General features: G+C 42.9%; 1 protein-coding gene across 1 annotated transcript in view; it reads right to left on the bottom strand.

The window, feature by feature from the left end:
- Window positions 1-20,301, bottom strand: part of znf395.L (zinc finger protein 395 L homeolog) — a 35,228-nt gene extending 14,927 nt beyond the window's left edge. The window contains exons 1-6 of the mRNA XM_018264113.2: window positions 19,789-20,301; window positions 8,971-9,213; window positions 6,058-6,305; window positions 5,788-5,894; window positions 2,441-2,676; window positions 377-477 (exon numbers count right to left, since the gene is read on the bottom strand). Coding sequence (XP_018119602.1) covers window positions 377-477; window positions 2,441-2,676; window positions 5,788-5,894; window positions 6,058-6,305; window positions 8,971-9,207 — 929 coding nt within the window. The 5' untranslated portion in view covers window positions 9,208-9,213; window positions 19,789-20,301. The remainder of the gene's footprint in view (window positions 1-376; window positions 478-2,440; window positions 2,677-5,787; window positions 5,895-6,057; window positions 6,306-8,970; window positions 9,214-19,788) is intronic.
- Window positions 20,302-20,889: the final 588 nt, after the last annotated feature.

Below are 20,889 nucleotides of genomic sequence, written 5' to 3' on the forward strand. Positions count from 1 at the left end.
CGAACCGAATCCTGGATTCGGTGCGTTCCTAAATTATTTTCCATTTTCTTCTGACTCTTGACCCCTGACCCATCTAAAAAACAAATGCTCTGTAAGGCTACACATTTATTGTTATTGCTACTTTTTATTACTCATCTTTCTACACAGGCCTCACCTATTTATATTCCAGTAAATAAGCACCTGGTTGCTAGGGTTATTTGGACCTTAGAAACCAGATCAAAATGAAAACCAATTGCAAATTGTCTCAGAATATCATTCTCTACATCATACCAAATATAAGTCAAAGGTGAACAACCCCTTTTTAATGTGAACTACCCCTAAAAAAACCCCACTGTAGATAAATAGTAACTATTTACAGCAGCATTGGAGTCCTTACCCAAGGTGTTGTGTCTTCACGTGGCGTTTAATTCCGACAATGGATCGAAGCAGTTTCCCACAGTTTGGCCACAGGCACTTGTACATGACTTTAACAGAGTTCTGGAACAGACAAAACACTGTGTGTAACTCTGGACAAAGGGCCACAAAGTACTGCCATTCATTTTTTAGGCTCAAGGCACATGTGGCATTTTTTGAACCTGAACTGGCAGTTTGTGATTTGATTTAATGGAATCGGTTTGCATTAAAACAAATGACAAGGCTCCTGGGACTGGTCTCAGAGCCACATGTAAATTGCTGGAAGAGAAAACATCAGTGTGACATTAATGGAGAAAATCATTCAAAAACATTATATTATACATTACACAGATCGTATTTTATGGCAGTGGCAGCTCCCTTTAAAATAACGCTCAAAAATGAAAAACTGGATAGCACACTCTTCGTAAGAAAAACAGTTTAGACAAATTGGTTTTTTTTTTGGTAAATAAAACGTTTTTTTCTTACGAAGAGTGAGCTATCCAGTTTTTCTTTGAGCGTACACATAGGGGCCGATTCACTAACTTCGAGTGAAGGATTCGAAGGTAAAAAACTTAATTTTTTTTGGGCTACTTCGACCATCGAATGGGCTACTTCGACCTTCGAATTAAAGGATTCGAAGTAAAAATCGTTTGACTATTCGACCATTCGATAGTCTAAGTACTGTCTCCTTAAAAAAAACTTCGACCGCCTAGTTCGGCAGCTAAAAGCTACCGAAGTCAATGTTAGCCTATGGGGAAGGTCCCCATAGGCTTTCCTAAGTTTTTTGATCGAAGGATATTCCTTCAATCGTTGGATTAAAATCCTTCGAATCGTTCGATTCGAAGGATTTAATCGTTCGATCGAAGGAATAATCCTTCGATCGTACAATCGCAGTATTTGCGCTAAATCCTTCGACTTCGATATTCGAAGTCGAAGGATTTTAATTAACCCTCGATATTCGACCCTTAGTGAATCGGCCCCATAATGTAGACTTTAATGGGCAGCTCCTGTTGGATTAGCACCTTGCATTGAAATTGGGTGTGGGCCTTCTAATCTTTTTTGTAGCCCATTTAAAATAACAAGAACTTTTAAAGGGGGATTTAATTTTTTTTTTTTTAGACCAATGTCCAATAATGAACATTTTGTGTAATTTACATATTGGGGTTTAAATCTATCATGCTGTGTATAAAGCGGAGTGAAACATTACCGGTGATGTTACTCCAATCAGACCTTTGCTTCTGTTTTATAACTGTTGAAATCATATTGCTGATTGGTTGCTCTGGGCAACATCGCTGGTAATGCTTCACTCCACTTTATACGCAGCATGATAAATAGGGCCTCGTTATGCTACCCCATTGCCAGGTATCCAGGCTCCTCCCTATCCACGGTACCACCCAAAGCACTTCCAACAGTCGCTGCCCAGTGATGTGACCCACAGGCCTGGGCTGCTTTTGAGCATTTGCATTTATCCAATCAAAGCCATGCATATTAATCAGGAAGGGAGAGGGGTGTCCAGCGGTGTCTGCCCTTTCCTTCTGCGGGTTACATCAATTTAATCAATATAATTACAACAACTGTCATGAAGTATTAATTTTTGCATGTTGATCTTAAAGTAAACATTCCCTTCAAGAGTCGACAGTTTTCCAAAAAGCTAATGATGAAAATATCTAGTACAATTAATTTCAAAACAACTTGACTTGCCGAGTAATCACTGTTTTAATCATTGAAGACGTTTCACTACTCATCCGAGCAGCTTCTTCAGTACAACTGACTGGTGTGGGAAGTTCTTGGCATATAAACTCTTCCACTAGTCCAATCACAAATTGGATTAGTGGAAGAGTTTATATGCCGAGGATTTCCCCCACCAGTTGAACTGAAGAAGCTGCTCGGATGAGTAGTGAAACGTCTTCAATGATTACTCAGTAAATCCAGTTGTTTTAGAATTACTTATACTAGATAAAGCATGACCTGGATGAATGAAAATCTTCAGTCTTACGATGAAAGTTTTTATTTTTACAACAGCCGTAGAGAATGATCTCTCGTATACCTTTCTCTTCCGTGGCGCTGGTTCATCCAACAGAAATGGATCGGGGTCAGTCTCAAAGCCCTCGTCCACGTGGGAAGCGCTGAAGACCTCGCTGGGGTACTTTGGGCTGGCTTCTGTATGAGGAGGAGAGGGAGTGGAGACCCCACTGCCAGCGCTCCAATGGCCACTGGTGGTACTGCTCCCACTGTCAGACACATCTCCACTCTCTTTCCACAAGTCACATGTTACTTGAGGAGCTTTGGGGGGAAAAAAAAAAAAAAAAAAAAGGTTCAGTGTTATCAAAATCCACATAACTACAGCGACCTTCTGATTTAAGCTCTCTGGCATCTCCACCTCAAAGGGGGGAATTCACAAAAGTGGTGATATCTAGACAAAATAAAAGTGAGATAAAAATGTCATATTTCCCACTAAATTCACTCCATCTCTATCTCCACTTTTGTGAATTTGTCTTTTAAACAGACAGTTTTCAGATTTTGTCTTTTGCGCGACATTTTAAAGACATTTTTTCTGAATTTGTCTTTAAACCTGCCAGTCAGACGTCAAACTGCCATTTCCTGGGGAGGGGGTTTATTTTACATTTTTTTAGGATAACCTGGGTTTTCTAAATCTGCCTACATGTTTGTGTAATTCCACTTCTGTAAGAAGATTATAAGGGTCTAAATACAGGAAATGCTAATAATATAGGGATTTGTATCAGAAATAGTTTTTATTATTTAAGGTCAAATGTCTAATTGCTGCTAAAACTAAAAAAGTTGCCTGGGAGGCTTTACTTTTCCTTTAGATAATATATTCACTCAAATTGTTAATATTGCCTCATGCATTAAGCTAAAACTAGTAAAATAATGCAAGTGTGAGTTCAAAACGTTTTGCATATCAAATATACTTTTTGTTTAATCAGTGTTTTACTTGTTTTGTTAATGAGGCTTTTACACCTATAGGGTTAGACACAAACTTGTGCCCTGACTATAAAATCCTAATCCCTATTAATATGATAATAATTCCCCAATGGGGGACATACAAGAGGCGTGAAATGAAGATCGGATGATCCAAATCAGAGCAGATTAGTTTAGACTTGATCTGACACATGGGGAAGAGTTATACTAAGATTTACTCCATTTTTAAATTGTCGGGAGAAAATGTAATTTAAGCGCCATTTTTATGTCGTTTGAAAGACACATTTATAAAAGTGTCTGTAAACGGTCTTTCACTTAAGTATGAAAAGTGTCGGTTGAGTCGGAATTTAGGCAGATTTCTCTTTGTAAATATGGAGAAAGTATTTTACACCAGTTCACCATCACTTTTACTCCAAAAATGGTCTCTTTCCGTTTTTGTGAATTCCCCCTAAAGGTAATGACAGAAAACGCTCACATCTAAATCCTTGTGCACCAAGCATCCATCTATAGTTAACCCTTTAAAAGGGGAGGTTTAACTTTAAATAAACTATCTTATTTTTCGAATTATAACATTTCAATTTGTCTTCCTTACATTTTTATTCCTTATGGTTTTGAAGACATGACCATATCTGTCCTACAGTTGTACGGGGAAAAACAAAACACGGTGATCAGGCTGAAAGCATGGCCACACATGGGCAGATTAAAGCTGCTGATATTGAGCCCTTAGACCGGTTCGGCAGCTTATCTTGCTGTGTGTTGGGGCTTCCGACGGGTCTCCCCGATTGATATCAGGTCAAGTATCGATCAGAAAGGTTTAATTTTTACTGCGATCCAGGACTGCATCGACCAGTCAGTGCCCATATCCTTCATTATAATGGGACAGTTTGGCCCTAGGGCCGAACAATCGGATTTACCCAATATTGTCCTGCCTTCGGTGGGCATATCGGGTTAAGATCCACGCCGATCAAAATTTTCCGGCTAGCCCTATCAACATCAAAGTCTTCTGCGGATATTGGACGGGTCGTCTCCCACCATAAACGCACCAAATATCGTACAAAAATTAGTTTCATACGATATTATCCACGCGTCTATGGCCACCTTAAGGATGACCACAAACGGGCAGATTAAAGCTGCAGATATTGGCCATTTAGACCCATTCGGCAGTGTATCTGCCTGTGTATGGTGCGTTCCAACGAAAAAAAATCAACCAGATATCGATCGGGCAGGTTTGATTTTTCTTGGCGAGTTGATGCGGTCCTACTCCTGCAAACAACCATTTCCTTCACAGTAATCCCTAGGGCCAAATGATTGGATTAACCGATATCATCCTGCCTTTGGTGGGCATATCGGGTCAAGATCCTCTCATTTATCGATCTTGCCAAACAAGTGGATCTTCTTCTGGGGCTTAGAAATGTGACTTCCAGTATCGCTGACTGAAGTACACTGGACATTCAAAGGGACGGCTCTCCTCTCACCCTATCAATGAAACCAGCAGCAAGTATTTTAATTAACATGAGAATAATAAGGGCAGGGATCTTGAAAAAGGTGTTTCATGGTGTGTGTGTGTGTGTGTGTGTGTGTGTGTGTGTGTGTGTGTGTGTGTGTGTGTGTGTGTGTGTGTGTGTGTGTGTGTGTGTGTGTGTGTGTGTGTGTGTGTGTGTGTGTGTGTGTGTGTGTGTGTGTGTGTGTGTGTGTGTGTGTGTGTGTGTGTGTGTGTGTGTGTGTGTGTGTGTGTGTGTGTGTATAAAACTTTATTTGTAAAGCACTGTTAACCACGGTGCATGGTGCATAAATGAGTACAATATATATTGTAATTGAAATAATTTTTTTATCCAATTCTGTCCTCTTGTTTGGATCCTTTGACCTACCACTTAAGACTGTAAACTCTATGGCAGTGATCCCCAGGCAGTAGCTCGTTAGCAACATGTTGCTCACTGACCCCTTGGATGTTGCTCTTGGTTGCCTTACAGCAGGTGCTTATTTTTGAATTCCAGGCTTGGAAGCTTCTTTTTACTCTACTGCCAAGTAGAGTCTCCTGTAGGCTGCCAGTCCACATAGGGGCTAACTAATAGCCAATCACAGTCGTTATTTGGCACCCCAAGCGACTTTTTCATGCTTGTGTTGCTGCCCAACTCCTTTTACATTTGAATGTGGCTCAGGGGTAAAAAAAAGTTGGGGACCCCTGCTCTACAGGGCAGGGACCTCCATCCCACTATGTCTCTTACCATGCTGGCATCTGATACATTGTGTCAAGAGTCAGAAACAATAGTGCAGAGAATACAAGAATCCAGACAGGCACTGCTTTTTACAACTACATTATCATTTCCAGTGGAAGATAAGTTGCTTAAAATAACATTTTGTTTCTTCATGCAAAAACCACTGTTTGGGTGGATTTTAATTCGGCATTCTGACTGCCAGGCAAGTTGCAGTTAGAAGATTATAGCACCTACTTACCTGGGATGCTGTCAGTGCACGGGGGGCTCTGTACGATGGGGCTGCAGGATAAGCTGGTCAGTACCATAGCCGCCATCATCTCATCCATCTCTACCGCATCCGACCTCCTGCAATTTGGCCAAAAGTGTATCCATTAGACTAAGCTCCTAGGGCAACATTTAATCAAGGTGCAGAATTATTATGGGGGGGGGGGGAGGGTGCTAAAATAAAACTGTCTGTCCCTGAACTACAGGTTCTGACTTGTGTCCCACGATGGCAGCCCACACCCACCTTTTGGGGACATCAATGCTGCGAGACACGGATCTCTGTGCAGTGGTGGAAGTTGCCCCGGGGCTTGTTGGAAGAGTTTGTTCAGTCGGTGAGGACAACGGTTTTGGGGTCTCAGCGAGGCGCACGTCCTCCATCTTTCTGCAGAGGTGAAGCCCCAGCTCAAACACAAACAGCTTCACCTCATCATCCACGTGATTGTGCTGCTCCACCAAACCAACATACTCCTTACCATTGTGCGTGATATAAACCTGCCAAAAATCAGGGAAAGTGATTATCTTAATATGTACATAAAAACCTAAGAAATAAATAAAATGGAGCACAGACATTTGTGTAGCACCACAGCCCTTGTAACAGGGGGTCACCATCTTGGAGTGTCTGTGACACTCACATGCTCAGTGGGCTCTGATTGGCTGTTGAGAAGCTAAGCTTAGGGCTCGTCACTAATTATCCAGCAGAAAATGAGCTTCCCTGGCTGTAATATAAGCTGATGCTACAGGTTTGCTGATTATTCAATTCTGATGCTAATTGCACTGGTTTCTGTGCTGCCATGTAGTAATTATGTGTATTAATTACTAATCAGCCTTATATTGTGACATTTCTATTCTATGTGTACTGTATATTGTGAGTGGGTCCCTAAGCTCAGTAAGTGACAGCAGCACAGAGCATGTGCAGTGAATCAGCAGAAAAGAAGATGGGGAGCTACTGGGGCATCTTTGGAGACACAGATCTTTACTGCTAAAGGGCTGTGGTTGCCTTGGGCTGGTACAGAAGCACAAAACATAATGTACAACATTTCTACCTATTTTTTAGTTAAGCTTTAGTTCTCCTTTAATAAATGAGCAGTGAATGTTGCACCTGTTTTACATCAGTACAGAATTTCTCTGGACTGGAGGTTTTCCAGAAAAGGGATCTTTCCATAATTTCGGATCAACGTACTTTAAGTCTGCTAAACAATCGCTTCAACATTAAATAAACCCAATAGGCTGGTTTTACTTCTAACAAGGATTAATTATATCTTAGTTTGGGTCAAGTAGGGGTGCACCAAATCCACTATTTTGGATAAGGCCGAAACCTTCGCAAAGATTCGACTGAATACCGAACCAAATCCTAATTTGCGTATGCAAACTAGGGGTGGGAAGGAGAAAACATTTTTTACTTCCTTGTTTTTGACAAGAAGTCACAGGATTTCCTCCTCGTCCCTAATTTGCATATGCAAATTAGGATTCGGTTCGGCCTGGCAGAAGGATTCGGCCGAATCCTGCTGAAAAAGGCAGGACCCTGGATTTGGTGCATTCCTAGGATCAAGTACAAGCTACTGTTTTATTATAACAGAGAAAAAGGAGATCATTTTTTAAAATGATTTGTTTAATACTAAGTCTATGGGAGATGAACTTCCTGTACTTTTCTGGATAACAGGTTTTATGATAAGGGATCCTATATCTGTAGAACGGATTAATCAAAAGGGAACCTGTTACAAACTTCCATGGGTTGCTCAGAAAAATTTTAATAGGGTTGAGTTAACCGTTAGTATGATGTAGAGAGAGTGATATTCTGAGACAATTAGCAATTGATTTTAATTTTTTATTATTTGTGGTTTTTGAGTTATTTAGCTTTTCATTCAGCAGCTCTCCAGTTTGCAACTTCAGCAGTCTGGTTGCTAGGGTCCAAATTACCCTAGATATACATTGATTTGAATAAGAATCTGGAATATGAATAGGAGAGGCCTTAATAGAAAGAGGAGTAATAAAAAAGTAGTAACAACAATACATTTGTAGCCTTACAAAGCATTTGTTTTTTAGATGGGGTCAGTGAACCCCTTTCGAAAGCTGGAGTCAGCAGATGAAAAAAACTATAAAAAAATAAATAAAGACCAATTGAAAAGTTGCTTAGAATTAGTCAAGTCATTTTGTAACATATTTATAGTAGAACCACCCCTTTTAAGTCATATCCACCCAATCCATTATATAGGAGAGTGGCCATACACGGGCAGATAAAGCTGCCAATATCGATCCTTTAGACCAATTCAGCAATTTATCTGCTCATGTAGGGGGGTTTCCATCTGGTCTTCCCGATCAATATCTGGCCACGATACAGATCGGGAAAGTTAAATTTTTCCCGCGACCGACCCGTCGGAGCCCATTGCTCCTCGTTGTAATCGTAACATTCGGCCCTAGGGCCGAACGATCGGATTACAACAAGGAGCAATGGGCTCTGATATAGCGTTGCCGTTGGTGGGCATATCGGGAAAGATCCGCTCATTTGGTGATGTCGCCAGACAAGTGGATCTCTTCATGTATGGCCAGCTTTACCCATGACCTTTCTTGGTTGCACCAGTAGGAGCCATACTTAGGGACAATGGCAAATGGAGTGATGTAGTAGTATAAGAGGCTGAGCCACTTTAAAGGGTAGACCCCCTCTCCCTCCAGCCTACCTGTAACCCTGGCCAAACGCCCCTAATTTTTTTAAGTAAATTTCTGGTCCCGAGCCCCTGCGCATGCGCCGAAAGTCACAAAGATTTCTGAAAATTTTTCGGAAATTTTCATGACTTTTGGCGCATGCGCAGTTGTTCGGGACCGCAAATGTACTCCAACTGCGATGAAAATGCCATCAAGGCACGAAGATTACCGGAGAAGAAGAAGATGGCTGCAGTAAACTCGGAGGCCAGAATCTGCACGAAGGGGTGAGTAAAAGATTCGGAGCATTTGCCCGGGGAGCAGGTAGGCTGTGGGGAGGGTTTTTATTTTTTATTACGGGTTGAATTCTCCTTTAAGTATTGATATTTAAAGCTTGCTCTCTTCCCTTTTTTAGCCCTGCAAGTGTGTAACAAATGTACTTCCACCTGCATTTTTCAGCCACACTTATATAAAGGTTTTTACTAAGGGGAAATGATGGTGAAGAAGAGCAGACTGGTACCTTTTGGCCGGGATACAACTTAAAGCGGCTGGAAGGAGAGATTGCGGAAGCGCAGCTGCCATCCTCTGGGTATTCCTTGCAGTATCCGCCGTCAAATGCCCCAGCGTTGAGTCCACCGGCCATCTCTGCTTGTATCTGCCCATCCACCAACATTCCATCTCCAGACAAAGTCGGGGTGCAAACTCTGGCCCCAAGGAGGGACCTCTTGCCAAGACGTTTCGACAGCATGCTGGCCATTGTCAGCTACAGGAGATAAGATGAGAAAAGGAGAGAGAAACCTCTTAACAACATGAACAGGAGGATATTTTTAACCTGAAAGTGTAAAACATTAATGAAAGTTAAACCCCGTCAGATCCCTAGAGCTCCTGTCCAATCACCAGTCAGATCACTGCATTTTTACTAGCGGAAAACGCCATCATTGTAGCGTTTTTTATCCAAACAGTAGTAGAGACATTAATGTATAAGTCACAAAAAAATATTAAGGTGGCCATATACCATAAGATCCTAGTTTTGGCAACGTCGCCAAATGAGCGGATCATAAAGGGATTCTGTCATGATTTTTATGATGCAGTTTTTCTAAATGACACTGTTTATACACTGCAAATAATTCACTCAAACAATATAAAAATTCATTCCTGAACCAGCAAGTGAATTTTTTTTAGTTGTAATATTGGTGGCATCTCGGGTCATTTTGCCTGAAGTTTATCAGAGCACAAGTCACATGACTGGGGGCAGCAGGGAAACTGACAATATGTCTATTTCAAATCAGACAGATTTCAATATTAAACATAAAAAAAATCAGTTTGCGGTTTTGAGAAAAAGGCAAGGCAATATTGGGTTAATCCGATCGTCAGGCACTGGGGTCAAACAATCTGATGACAACGAAGTAAATGGGTGCCAAGAGGATGAGGACCGCATAAACCATACCTCCCAAAATTTTGGAAGTAAAAAGAGGGACAAAAAATTTTTTTTCCGCATGTAGCACAGCATTTTTTGACCACACCCCTTTCTGTGGCCACACCCCCTAATTACCATGTTTGTTTTACAAAATTTGGCAGGTTACGAAAGTTTGAAAATATTTCTCCTTATCTAAACTGTGTTTTTGTGTCTCAAAATTGTTACAAAGTATCTTATTTGCACCTGTTAGCTGTTCTGGGCTCTCTGCTAAAAGCCAATTAAGTGAGAAACTGTTTCTTTTTCTGGCTGTTCAGTGCAGAGAAAAGAGGGACTTTTCAGTACAAATGAGGGACTGCGGGTTGAGCTGTCAAAAGAGGGACTGTCCCTCCGAAAAAGGGACAGTTGGGAGGTATGTATAAACCAGCCCATTTGGTCCTCGATTGCCAATGAAAATCAAACCTGCCTGGTCGATATGTGGCCGATTTTTGGCCTGATACTGATTGGGGTGAGCCGTTGGAATACTCCATACACGGGCAAATAAGCTTCCGAAGTGGTCTAAAGGACTGATGGGGGCAGCTTTAATCTGCCCATAGAAGCACAGATAATATTGTATGTTACATATTTCCGTATGATATTCAGTGCGTGTATGGTGGGAGACAAGCCAACAGATATCGGCAGAAGACAATGCACATCGATAGGGTCGGCTGGAATATTTTTGATCAAATGCCTTTGAAGTCACCCAAACATTGGCCATTGTTAGTACTGAATGATCAGATACAGGTAGAATTCTATTGTTTCTATATGTCTATCTGACCATTCAGCTCTACTCGTGTGTATTGAAATATACAATCTTTATTGGAAACATCTTTTCCAGGAAAGATCGTGATTTGTATTGTCTAAGGCCCACTATAAAGTCAAGATGTAACCCTGCAGAGTACAATAATTATGTTTCGGTTTAAAAGAAAAGACCAGAACAAACACTTTTCAAAACAAGGGACAGAGACTCCAAGAAAGAAAAAGTATCCAGTGTAACAATATAGGGAATCCCCAGGTAGAAAGGAGATGCCTACACATTCCCATTTATCTTTGTGCCCGGGATATCCCTGTACAGGTATGGGACCGGTTATCCAGAATGCTCAGGAGCTGGGCTTTTCCGGATAACGGATCTTTCCATAATTTGGATCTTCATACCATAAGTCTTCTAGAAAATCATGTAAACATTAAATAAACCCAATAGGCTGGTTTCCTACAAGGCCATAGATGCAAAGATCTGATCGTACGAATCGAGGATACGTACATTTTTCATCCGGCGGAGATCGGTCGTTTGGTCGATCGGACGGTTAAAAGATTTGTCGGCTGCTGATAATATCTCTGCGTGTATTGCCGATCGTACGATTTTCACTGGGAGACTGTCACTAGCTTTGGTTGGACATAGATATCGTACGATTGCTGTCAGGGGCAGAACATCGGCTGATCTGTTCTTTTACTACTTTATATGATCGGAATGGTTAGTGGCAGGTCGGGAGATGGGGGAAGTCCGATTATTCGATGATTCGCACGATCGGATCTTTGCGTCTATGGGCAGCTTTAGTTGGGATCAAGTACAAGCTACTGTTTTATTATTACACAGAAAAAGGAAATCATTTTAAAAAAATTGGATTATTTGGATAATATAGAGCCTATGGGAGACGGCCTTTCCGAAATTCAAAGCTTTCTGGATAAATTGTTTCTGGATAACAGATCCCATAACTGTACCACTGTCTGATGGGAACCCCCAAAACAAAACGCTCCGGGAATGTTTGGAAGCACCAGGCTGTCTCTCAGCAGTGCAGGAATGGGTGCAATATGCCAGTGTTTGGAGATGCAGCTCTTGACTTAAGAGTCCCGGCAGGTTGCCCTCAAAAATCTGCAGGTAGAAGTTTCGGAGCAGGTATAGACGTGGGTCAGCGGTTCTCCGGGTTTGTGGGTCTTCTCAATAGCGAGTTTTCCTCCTTTTTTTGTGATCACACCTACTTCGAATGATGTCACTTCCGGTTTACAATCGTATGGTAGAGTGCTTCCACCCCTGATCATGTACCCTTTGTGGTACCAGGTGCTACACCGGAGAACCCACTCCTGCCGTGTGGGTCATGTAGATACATAGAAGAAATTCCAGTGGCACACTGAATGCTGAAAAAAGTGTTTAGTTTATTCACCCAAATACATACAGACAAGGGCAACGTTTCGGACCACTCGGGCCCTTTGTCAAGCTTGACAGGGCCCGAGTGGTCCGAAACGTTGCCCTTGTCTGTATGTATTTGGGTGAATAAACTAAACACTTTTTTCAGCATTCAGTGTGCCACTGGAATTTCTTCTATACTTCCGGTTTACAATGACTGCACTTCCTGTTTTATTGCTTTTTTTCTGATCACGCCTACTTCTAATGATGTCACTTCCGGTTTACAATGACAGCACTTCCTGTTTCTTGATGGTCAGCGGGTCGCGGATAAGGTACTTGACGGTCGGGTAGCGGGCAAGTATGCGGGTTCAGGTTTAATAAATTTGTTCCGCACAGGACTCTATCTTGACTAACAGCTTTGGGACAGGGGCTGATGGGAATTGTAGTTTAAACATTAAGAGTTTGGTATTCCAATGTTAATAAAATATTCCACCTGTGTGCAGTCTGTGTGTAAATGACAAGCAGATATATGCTGGGTATCATTAATGAGCATGAAATACACATGCAGAATATCAACACAACCAACCCCTTATGACTTCATAGAGACGCATTGATTTTCCCAGCAGCAGAAATATCAGCGGCACTCGTAGGGGAGAGCAGGAATGGAGTCTCGGAAACACAAAGGATACCTGCCACAGTCTTACTGTAGGTTAAATCATTAAATAAACCTCAGGATATAACACTTTTTGGGTCTCCTGAGAAACGCTTGCCTGCTCGGCCATTGGCTAGTGAATCAGACAAACGAAACGCTGCACCAGGGAATTCCCGATACACCGGAACTGGCGGAATACTAAAGCATCACTCACAGACCTCACCAGACCACCAGCATTAATTAGTGGGGTGCAATTTCTCATGTGCCCCATTAAAGTGGTACCTTCTTCCCATTTAAAGGGCCAGTAACATCAGCTCTATTTTTCAAAGTTATCAGTTGGGCCAAAACCGTTCTTTTATTACAGAAAAGTTTCCTATAGGTGTGGGTGGCCAGGAATGACATCAAACTCCTGTTCATAATAAAATCACTATGTTGCATTATGTAAGATGCAAAGCTAGACCCTAAAGCCCTATTGGACTATATTGAATGCCTTAAAAAAACAACAGATTGTTTTGCGGTTAATGTTTCTTTAAATTGCCTGCTAATTCTACAACATACAAATAATCTGCCTAGAACAACCAATAAACTGTGGATTAGTTCATTAAAGCCATTCGGCATTCCTGCAGCCTTGTGCCTTTATATGGTCACAGAACAACCCCTCAGTGAATTCTAATATCCTTATCATTTACAGTAGGGGGTACATTATCCCTTATAATACATGAGTGATACTCGGAGTTCCCTGTATAACTCAGCCTGCAGCCTTGTGCCTTTATATGGTCAAAGAACAACCCCTCAGTGACTTCTTATATCCTTATCATTTACAGTAGGGGGTACATTATCCCTTATAATACATGAGTGATACTCAGAGTTCCTGTATAACTCAGCCTGCAGCCTTGTGCCTTTATATGGTCACAGAAGAACTCCTCAGTGACTTCTAATATCCTTATCATTTACAGTAGGGGGCACATTATCCCTTATAATACATGAGTGATACTCAGAGTTCCCTGTATAACTCAGCCTGCAGCCTTGTGCCTTTATATGGTCACAGAACATCCCCTCAGTGACTTCTGATATCCTTATAATTTACAGTAGGGGGTACTGTACAGAAATCTAAATTATTTTTATTCAAATATCATTTCGTTTTTAGTTTTACCAATGCTATGCTCCGGTTTCTACCCCAACTGCAGAACTGGCCACACACACACTCAACACTTCTGTCCGAACGTGAAATTGGTTTTCGAGTGAAATAAAGTTACAATAACTTTGCAGCTACAGATCAATGTGAATGAGGCCATTGTAACATGAAAAGGACTCATGTTAAAACACACAAGCTGAATAGGAAGGCAAGCAAGAACAGGCAGAACGCTGCAAGGTCGGATGGGAGGGGGGATGTCGTAATCATGGGAAGCAGACAGTCAGTGCAGCGATGAGGTTAAGCAAACTGAGCTCAGTGTGAGTTTGTGTTGAAATTCAGATCCTGTTACAACAGTGTGTGTCAAGCCCGGGTTTATTATTACCATAATGACAAATTGGCACATAACTGCCGATTAATAAGAAGGGGGGGGGTGTGAGGGACAGCAGGTTTCGGCTGGGGACTGGGCGCAACCCCCCCTAGCATTTGTTAGAAAGTGCAATGGGCAGGACAGGCATGTGACAGCTGACACAAATATCTCAGCAGACAGGAAGGGGGGGGGACTTTTGTAGTGACACGTTAACCCTTTCCCCACTGCTCCCTACACTGAATGGTTAAAGGGTTTGGGAGCCCAGAGTCGCCTCATTGATCTGTTTATGTTTATTGATCTGTAAGAGCAGATTTATAGACAGCCTTCCAAACAGCAAATTGGCCATGCAAGGGTTAAATTTTAAAAAAAAGTAAATGGAAAAACTCCTCCTGCCATTCTGGATGAGGTTTAAAGGGACAGTAACACAGGTATAGGATTCACAGACCCTTAGAGAGAGACTTCATGAACTCTATTTACGGTTTGTTAACAGTTTTCCATCAATAAAGCTGCACTGGAGCAGGAGAAGCAGCCGCGCAGGGGGCTACTTTATACGGCCGCGCAGGGGGCTACTTTACATAATGAACACGGCTGTCCACAAACCAATAACACAAACTCCCCAAAATGTTATTACCCCTTTCACCGACACCAATGGCATTTTCACTTCAAGCATGAACCACTTTCATAGGGGGCCAGTAGAAAGTGAATTTGGCTGTTATTTAAATATATATATATATATATATATATATATATATATATATATATATATATATATATATATATATATATATATATATACATTTACATAGTTAAATTGGGTTGAAAAAAGACAAAGTCCATCAAGTCCAACCCCTCCAAATGAAAACCCAGCCCCATACACACACCCCTCCCTACTGTCACATAAATGATATATACCCATATCTATACTAACTATAGAGTTTAGTATCACAATAGCCTTTGTATTATGTCTGTCCAAGAAATCATCCAAGTCCCTCTTATAGTCATTAACTGAATCATCACCCGGCTGTGCATTCCCCAACCTCACTGTCCTCACTGTGATGAACCCCCTACTCTGTTCCTTTAAATGAAACTTCTTTTCCTCTAGTCTGAAGGGGAGGCCTCTGGTACGTGATTCTCTTTATGGGTAAAAAGGTCCCCTGCTATTTGTCTATAATGTCCTCTAATGTACTTGTAAAGTCTAATCATGTCCCCTCGCAGCACCGTTCCCACCCACAGAGTGTTAGAGAGTACAGGGATACAAATACGTAACAGACGCAACAGTTTACATATAGAAACAGAAGAATAGATGCACAGGTACAATTGCATTTCAGTTGAGAGGGTCCTGCTTGCAAGAGCTTACAATCTAAGACAGTGATTTTGGGGGCTGTAGCCCAGGACATTTGGTTTTAAAAAAAAAGCCTCAACCCTTAAAATCTCTCCATCCTGTTGGCCTAAAGGATAAAATCTGTTCTTGATCAAAATAAAAGTATTTGTGGACATTGGACAAAAATTGGTATTTTAAATAGTGAATAAATCAACCCTGTTGTAAACTATAAGGATATTAGATGTCACTGAGGGGTTGTTCTGTGACCATATAAAGGCACAAGGCTGCAGGCTGAGTTATACAGAGAACTCTGAGTATCACTCATGTATTATAAGGGATAATGTACCCCCTACTGTAAATGATAAGGATATTAGAAGTCACTGAGGGGTTGATCTGTGACCATATAAAGACACAAGGCTGCAGGCTGAGTTATACAGGGAACTCTTGAGTATCACTCATGTATTATAAGGGATACTGTACCCCCTACTGTAAATGATAAGGATATTAGAAGTCACTGAGGGGTTCTGGGACTATGTGGTCATGGAACACAGATCCCTATCCTAATACTTTACAACAGGGGGACTTAGTTTTTACGGCTGCTTACCCTTTAAATTCCATTAATACAAAACGGTAGCAAAAAAAGTATTTATAAACGCCTAAGAGTGAGTAACCCTTTAACAGCCAGCAAATTACAATCCACAGTGGCAATATAATCCGTTTGGGTTAAATGCTACTTTGCTCTCCTGGACACTTCTCTGATATTAAATCAGGTGGCTTTTAAGACGAATACATGTCCCTCTAAACTTCAAATGAAAGGGAACCAATGGGGCAAAGGAAAAGGAAAGCAAATAAACCAATCGCTTTGCTCCGTTATTGAGCTGTTGTTGCTTTAATAAAAACTGCCGTATGTTTGGCGAGGGAGCGGGTGGGTGTGGCAAGAGCCAGAGTCCATGTCCCAGTCTGCAGATAAGGCTGAAGGTCTGTAGCACATTGTATATTTATTTTCCAGCATTAAAGGGAGCCGGTTATTATATGCAGCCCTATTATATGCAGCCCTATTATAGGCAACCCTGCCTGTCCCTGGGTAACAAAGTAATCAGACCTTGTTCTGTCTGTGGTCTGAGGCAAACAATATGGCAGCTCCCACCCATATGCATACATAGAAATATACAGAGAGCGGATGTTTTGAGAATACAATAAGCTATTCCCTACAGTGTACGGTCTTCTATGAATGCAAATATACAGAGAAGGAATGTTCTGGGCACATAAAACACTATATCCTCCTACTGTACTGGCTAAGGGAAACACTATGGCAGCTCCAACCGGAATTTATATTCTGATACCGAATGGTTATTTAGGAAACAGCCCCTAGCAACACTGGGGTACTCATACCTTAGAAAGGCAAAGCTTAAAGGGGTGGTTCACTTTAAATTAACTAAAACGTGGCTAATTCTAAGCAACTTTTCAATTAGCCTTCATTTTTTATAGTTTCGAAATTATTTGCCTTCTTCTGACTCTTTCCAGCTTACAAACGGGGGTCACTGACCCCATCTAAAAAATCAAATGCTCTGTAAGGCTACACATGTATTGTTATTGCTACTTTTTATTCCTCATCTTTCTATTCAGGCCTCTCCTATTCATATTCCAGCCTCTTATTCAAATCAATGCTTGGTTGCTAGGGGAATTTGGACCCTAGCAACCAGATTGGTTAAATTACAAACCCGGGGAGCTGCTGAATAAAAAGCTAAATAACTCAAAAACCACAAATAATAAAAAATAAAAAACAATTGCAAATTATCTCAGAATATTACTCTCTACATCATACGAACAGTTAATTTAAAGGTGAACTGTCCAATTAACAATATATAAAGCACAGCCTCCAAAAAACATGAACATTTTGTTCCCACACTGACACACAACAATGCGGGAGGCAAATACACAGGGAGACACTGGGGTCAGACAAGCAGAAGGTAAACGGTTAACACACTGGCGACAGAAGGATCTGTGAGTGAAGCCAAGTCAAACTTTGCAGGCGGAAAATTTGGTCTAAAAAGTGGGATTTCCAGGAATTCTCTGTCGTAGCGAAATGGTGTCAGCGAGTTAACGACCGGGTTGGGATTCAGGGGAACCACATCTGGGCAGCAAAGAATCATGTTATTTACAAACACGTCTCATGCATGGGAGGAGCTAATCAACCCATTAGCACCGCCCCCCTCTCGGACACACACTTTGGGGTTATCAAAGTTCGAAAGCCGAAAATTCAAGGTTTTTTTGTTTTTTTTTTACTTTAAAATCCAAATTTTTAGTGGAAGAAAAAAAAAAAGTAAAATTTTTCAGAATTTATTAATTTAAAGTCCAAATAAAAAAGTACTTACAACTCAGACCTGTAGAAGGCAATGGGAGAAGTCCCAAAGATCTGCGCTGGGTTTCGTACAATAATCCAAATATTTTGTTGTTTTCGGGCAAAAATCCAAAGTAATCCGAATCAAATCTGAATAAATTTGCACGACTCCAGATTTTATCAAGTTTGTTTCCCTCCACGGGAAAAATGGATTGTTAAATACGGGGGAAAAATGTGTGCGGCATTGGTCAGACTATTTTACCTACAATTTTCGGCTTTTGATAAATAATCTCCCCCCCCTATCATCTGCGTCTGCCCCAACACTGCTAATCGCTGGCTTATTAATTGCTCTAAGCTAAATAGAAGGGCTCCCCAATATGTGTGTGTGTGGCCCTGTGAATTAGAACAGCACAGAGAATGTTTAACCAGAGGAGCTTACAATCCGCTTTACCTATGAATTAAGAAGCAGGTCTCAGGAGTGTGACCTCCCCCAAATCAAGTGCACAGAGAAATCCCCTTTCTTAGAATTGACAGCATAAGTACCAGAGACAGCAATGCCCCCCATGTGACCGACACAACTCCCAGCACCCTGACGCTATAAATTACACCTAGAAATTGGACTTTCCTTCCGATTAGCTCAGATACAAAAAAATAAAAGTCCAGCTCACTTGCACCAATCAAACACATGGAAACAGCCCAGAGCGGCCGCCATTGGTGGGAGGTGGGTGTCACTCAAGTTCTTAAATGAACATTGGCACCAGGATCCCCTCCGCTGCCCAGTCACAGACACTAGTGAGCGCTGGTGATCTCAGCATTGCTATTAGCACCCGAGCAGCAGAACCACCGGCTCCCAATAGGCGACATTGATCGGCAGAACCAATGAGAGAAGAGCAAAGGGATCCACACTGGTACATTGTAACATCGGTGGTGATTGTTGCAGTTCAGTCATTAGGAGACTAGATGGAGCGTTTGTTTACTTTACCTTTACGCCCAGTGTAATGGGAATATATTTCTGCTGCTGCTGCTGCTGCTAAATAGGGGGGGGGGGGGTCAGCAAGGAGGGGCCCCTGGGAAGCAGCTTCAGGCCAAGTCTGGGGCCAACTGGACATTATTAAAAAAAAAAACCCAGTAGTACAGAAGTGACTGGTGAGAGGTGCTGGGAGTTGTAGGAGAAGGAGGAAACTGTCACACACTATGCAACTGCCCCTAAAGGAAACTGTCAGTTCATCTATAACAAAGCAGTGGCCCCAGGGCCTACACACCCCCCTGTGAGGAGGGAACCCCCCCTGTCTCCAGTTTGGGAAGGAGCAGCTCTCTGGGATCTCACATAACAGGGACTGGGCGACCCCTCCTCTCTGGAGCCGAGTGGGTGTGTCCCAGCTGATCCTGGCAGAGGCCGCCTGACACATTCACGCATTGGGGGGGGAGACATGTTGGGAGAGACAATATGGAGGGGGGAGTATAATATATATATATATATAAATATACAGATGTGACATATGTGATCACGTGACCGTGCGATGGAAACCGGGCGAGATGGAGGGAATGACAAAGTCAGAGCAGAGGCAGCACAGCGCCACGCCCCCCTCAGCAGCAGCAGATAAACAAGGAGACACTCCCCCCTCCTCCTCTGAGCGTGCAGGGGCCCCACACTAACTCCATAAGAGCAATTTACTTGGGCTTTAAATATGGATAAAAACGGGCGAGAGAAAGGTTTATTTGCAGAGGGGGGTTTGTGGTGGAACTTGCAGTGTTACGGGAAGATACAGGATTCTAATCCCCCCTCAGTCGCTGTTATTGGCGCGTATAAAGCAGCAGCAGGCGCCCAGTACCCGAGGCTGCTCCGTGCAGGCTGCAATGAGTAACCCCCCCCCCGCACACACATAGTTCAGCCCGCACCGTGTGTATTTCCCGCACACATAAAACCCACAGGATAATAGCGCTTACCTGCCCTGCGCTCGATGGGACCTGCCACGGGCTTGTTTGGGGAATGAATGTGCCCTCGCTCTCCCCCTGCTTTTGCTTCTTGCCGCCGCTGATCTCCCTCCCCTCTCCCTATAGCAGCTCCGCAAGCCTCACATTGAGCTGCAGGGAAAACCCGAGCTGGATCAGAGGACTGGGATGACGAACACTCCGGATTTGCTGGGCCAGGCGGAGAGGCTGATGCGCGCGGGGAGTAGGATTGGCTGTTTGTGTACCAGATGCCGCGCGCCGGGTTTTCTGTCCAACAAGTCAGTGCGTCGGGATCCTTCCCCCTCCCTCCCGCCTCCTCCAGCTCCTCCTGCCGGCCGGGTTAGAGCTTCTTCTCTGGGCTTTAATTGTAAACAAGCTCCCCACATGCTCTGCCCTCCGCGTCCTATTGGAGGCCCGGCTGCCACTCGACACACGCCCACCCCGCGCATGCGCAGCACAGACACAGGCAGCAGCGGGGAATAAACAGCGTGCGATACGTGTGCGCTCCCTGCCTGGGGCCGGCTGCCAGCTCACTGGTTACTGGAGGGAGGGGGCGGGTTATAAATCATCTCCCTGGGAGAACTAGGGGACAGCCAATAGCATCCGCTTTGCTTGTGTTTGGGGGGAATCCTGGCAGACCCACCTGCTGCAGCTCCTCATGCACTTCACTACCCTATACAACAACATACACACATATACAGCTGCAGAGCCTCTTGCACATGCACTCCCTAGAGTTGTATACAAAGGCTGCTGCAGAACCTCTTGCACATGCACTTCCTAGAGTTGTATACACAGGCTGCTGCAGAAGCTCTTGCACATGCACTCCCTAGAGTTGTATACACAGGCAGCTGCAGAAGCTCTTGCACATGCACTCCCTAGAGTTGTATACACAGGCTGCTGCAGAAGCTCTTGCACATGCACTCCCTAGAGTTATATACACAGCTGCTGCAGAACCTGTTGCACATGCACTCTCTAGAGTTATATACACAGCTGCTGCAGAACCTCTTGCACATGCACTCCCTAGAGTTGTATACACAGGCTGCTGCAGAGCCTCTTGCACATGCACTCCCTAGAGTTGTATACACAGGCTGCTGC

Source organism: Xenopus laevis, chromosome 5L (assembly GCF_017654675.1).
Source record: "Xenopus laevis strain J_2021 chromosome 5L, Xenopus_laevis_v10.1, whole genome shotgun sequence".
NCBI classification, from domain to species: domain Eukaryota; kingdom Metazoa; phylum Chordata; class Amphibia; order Anura; family Pipidae; genus Xenopus; species Xenopus laevis.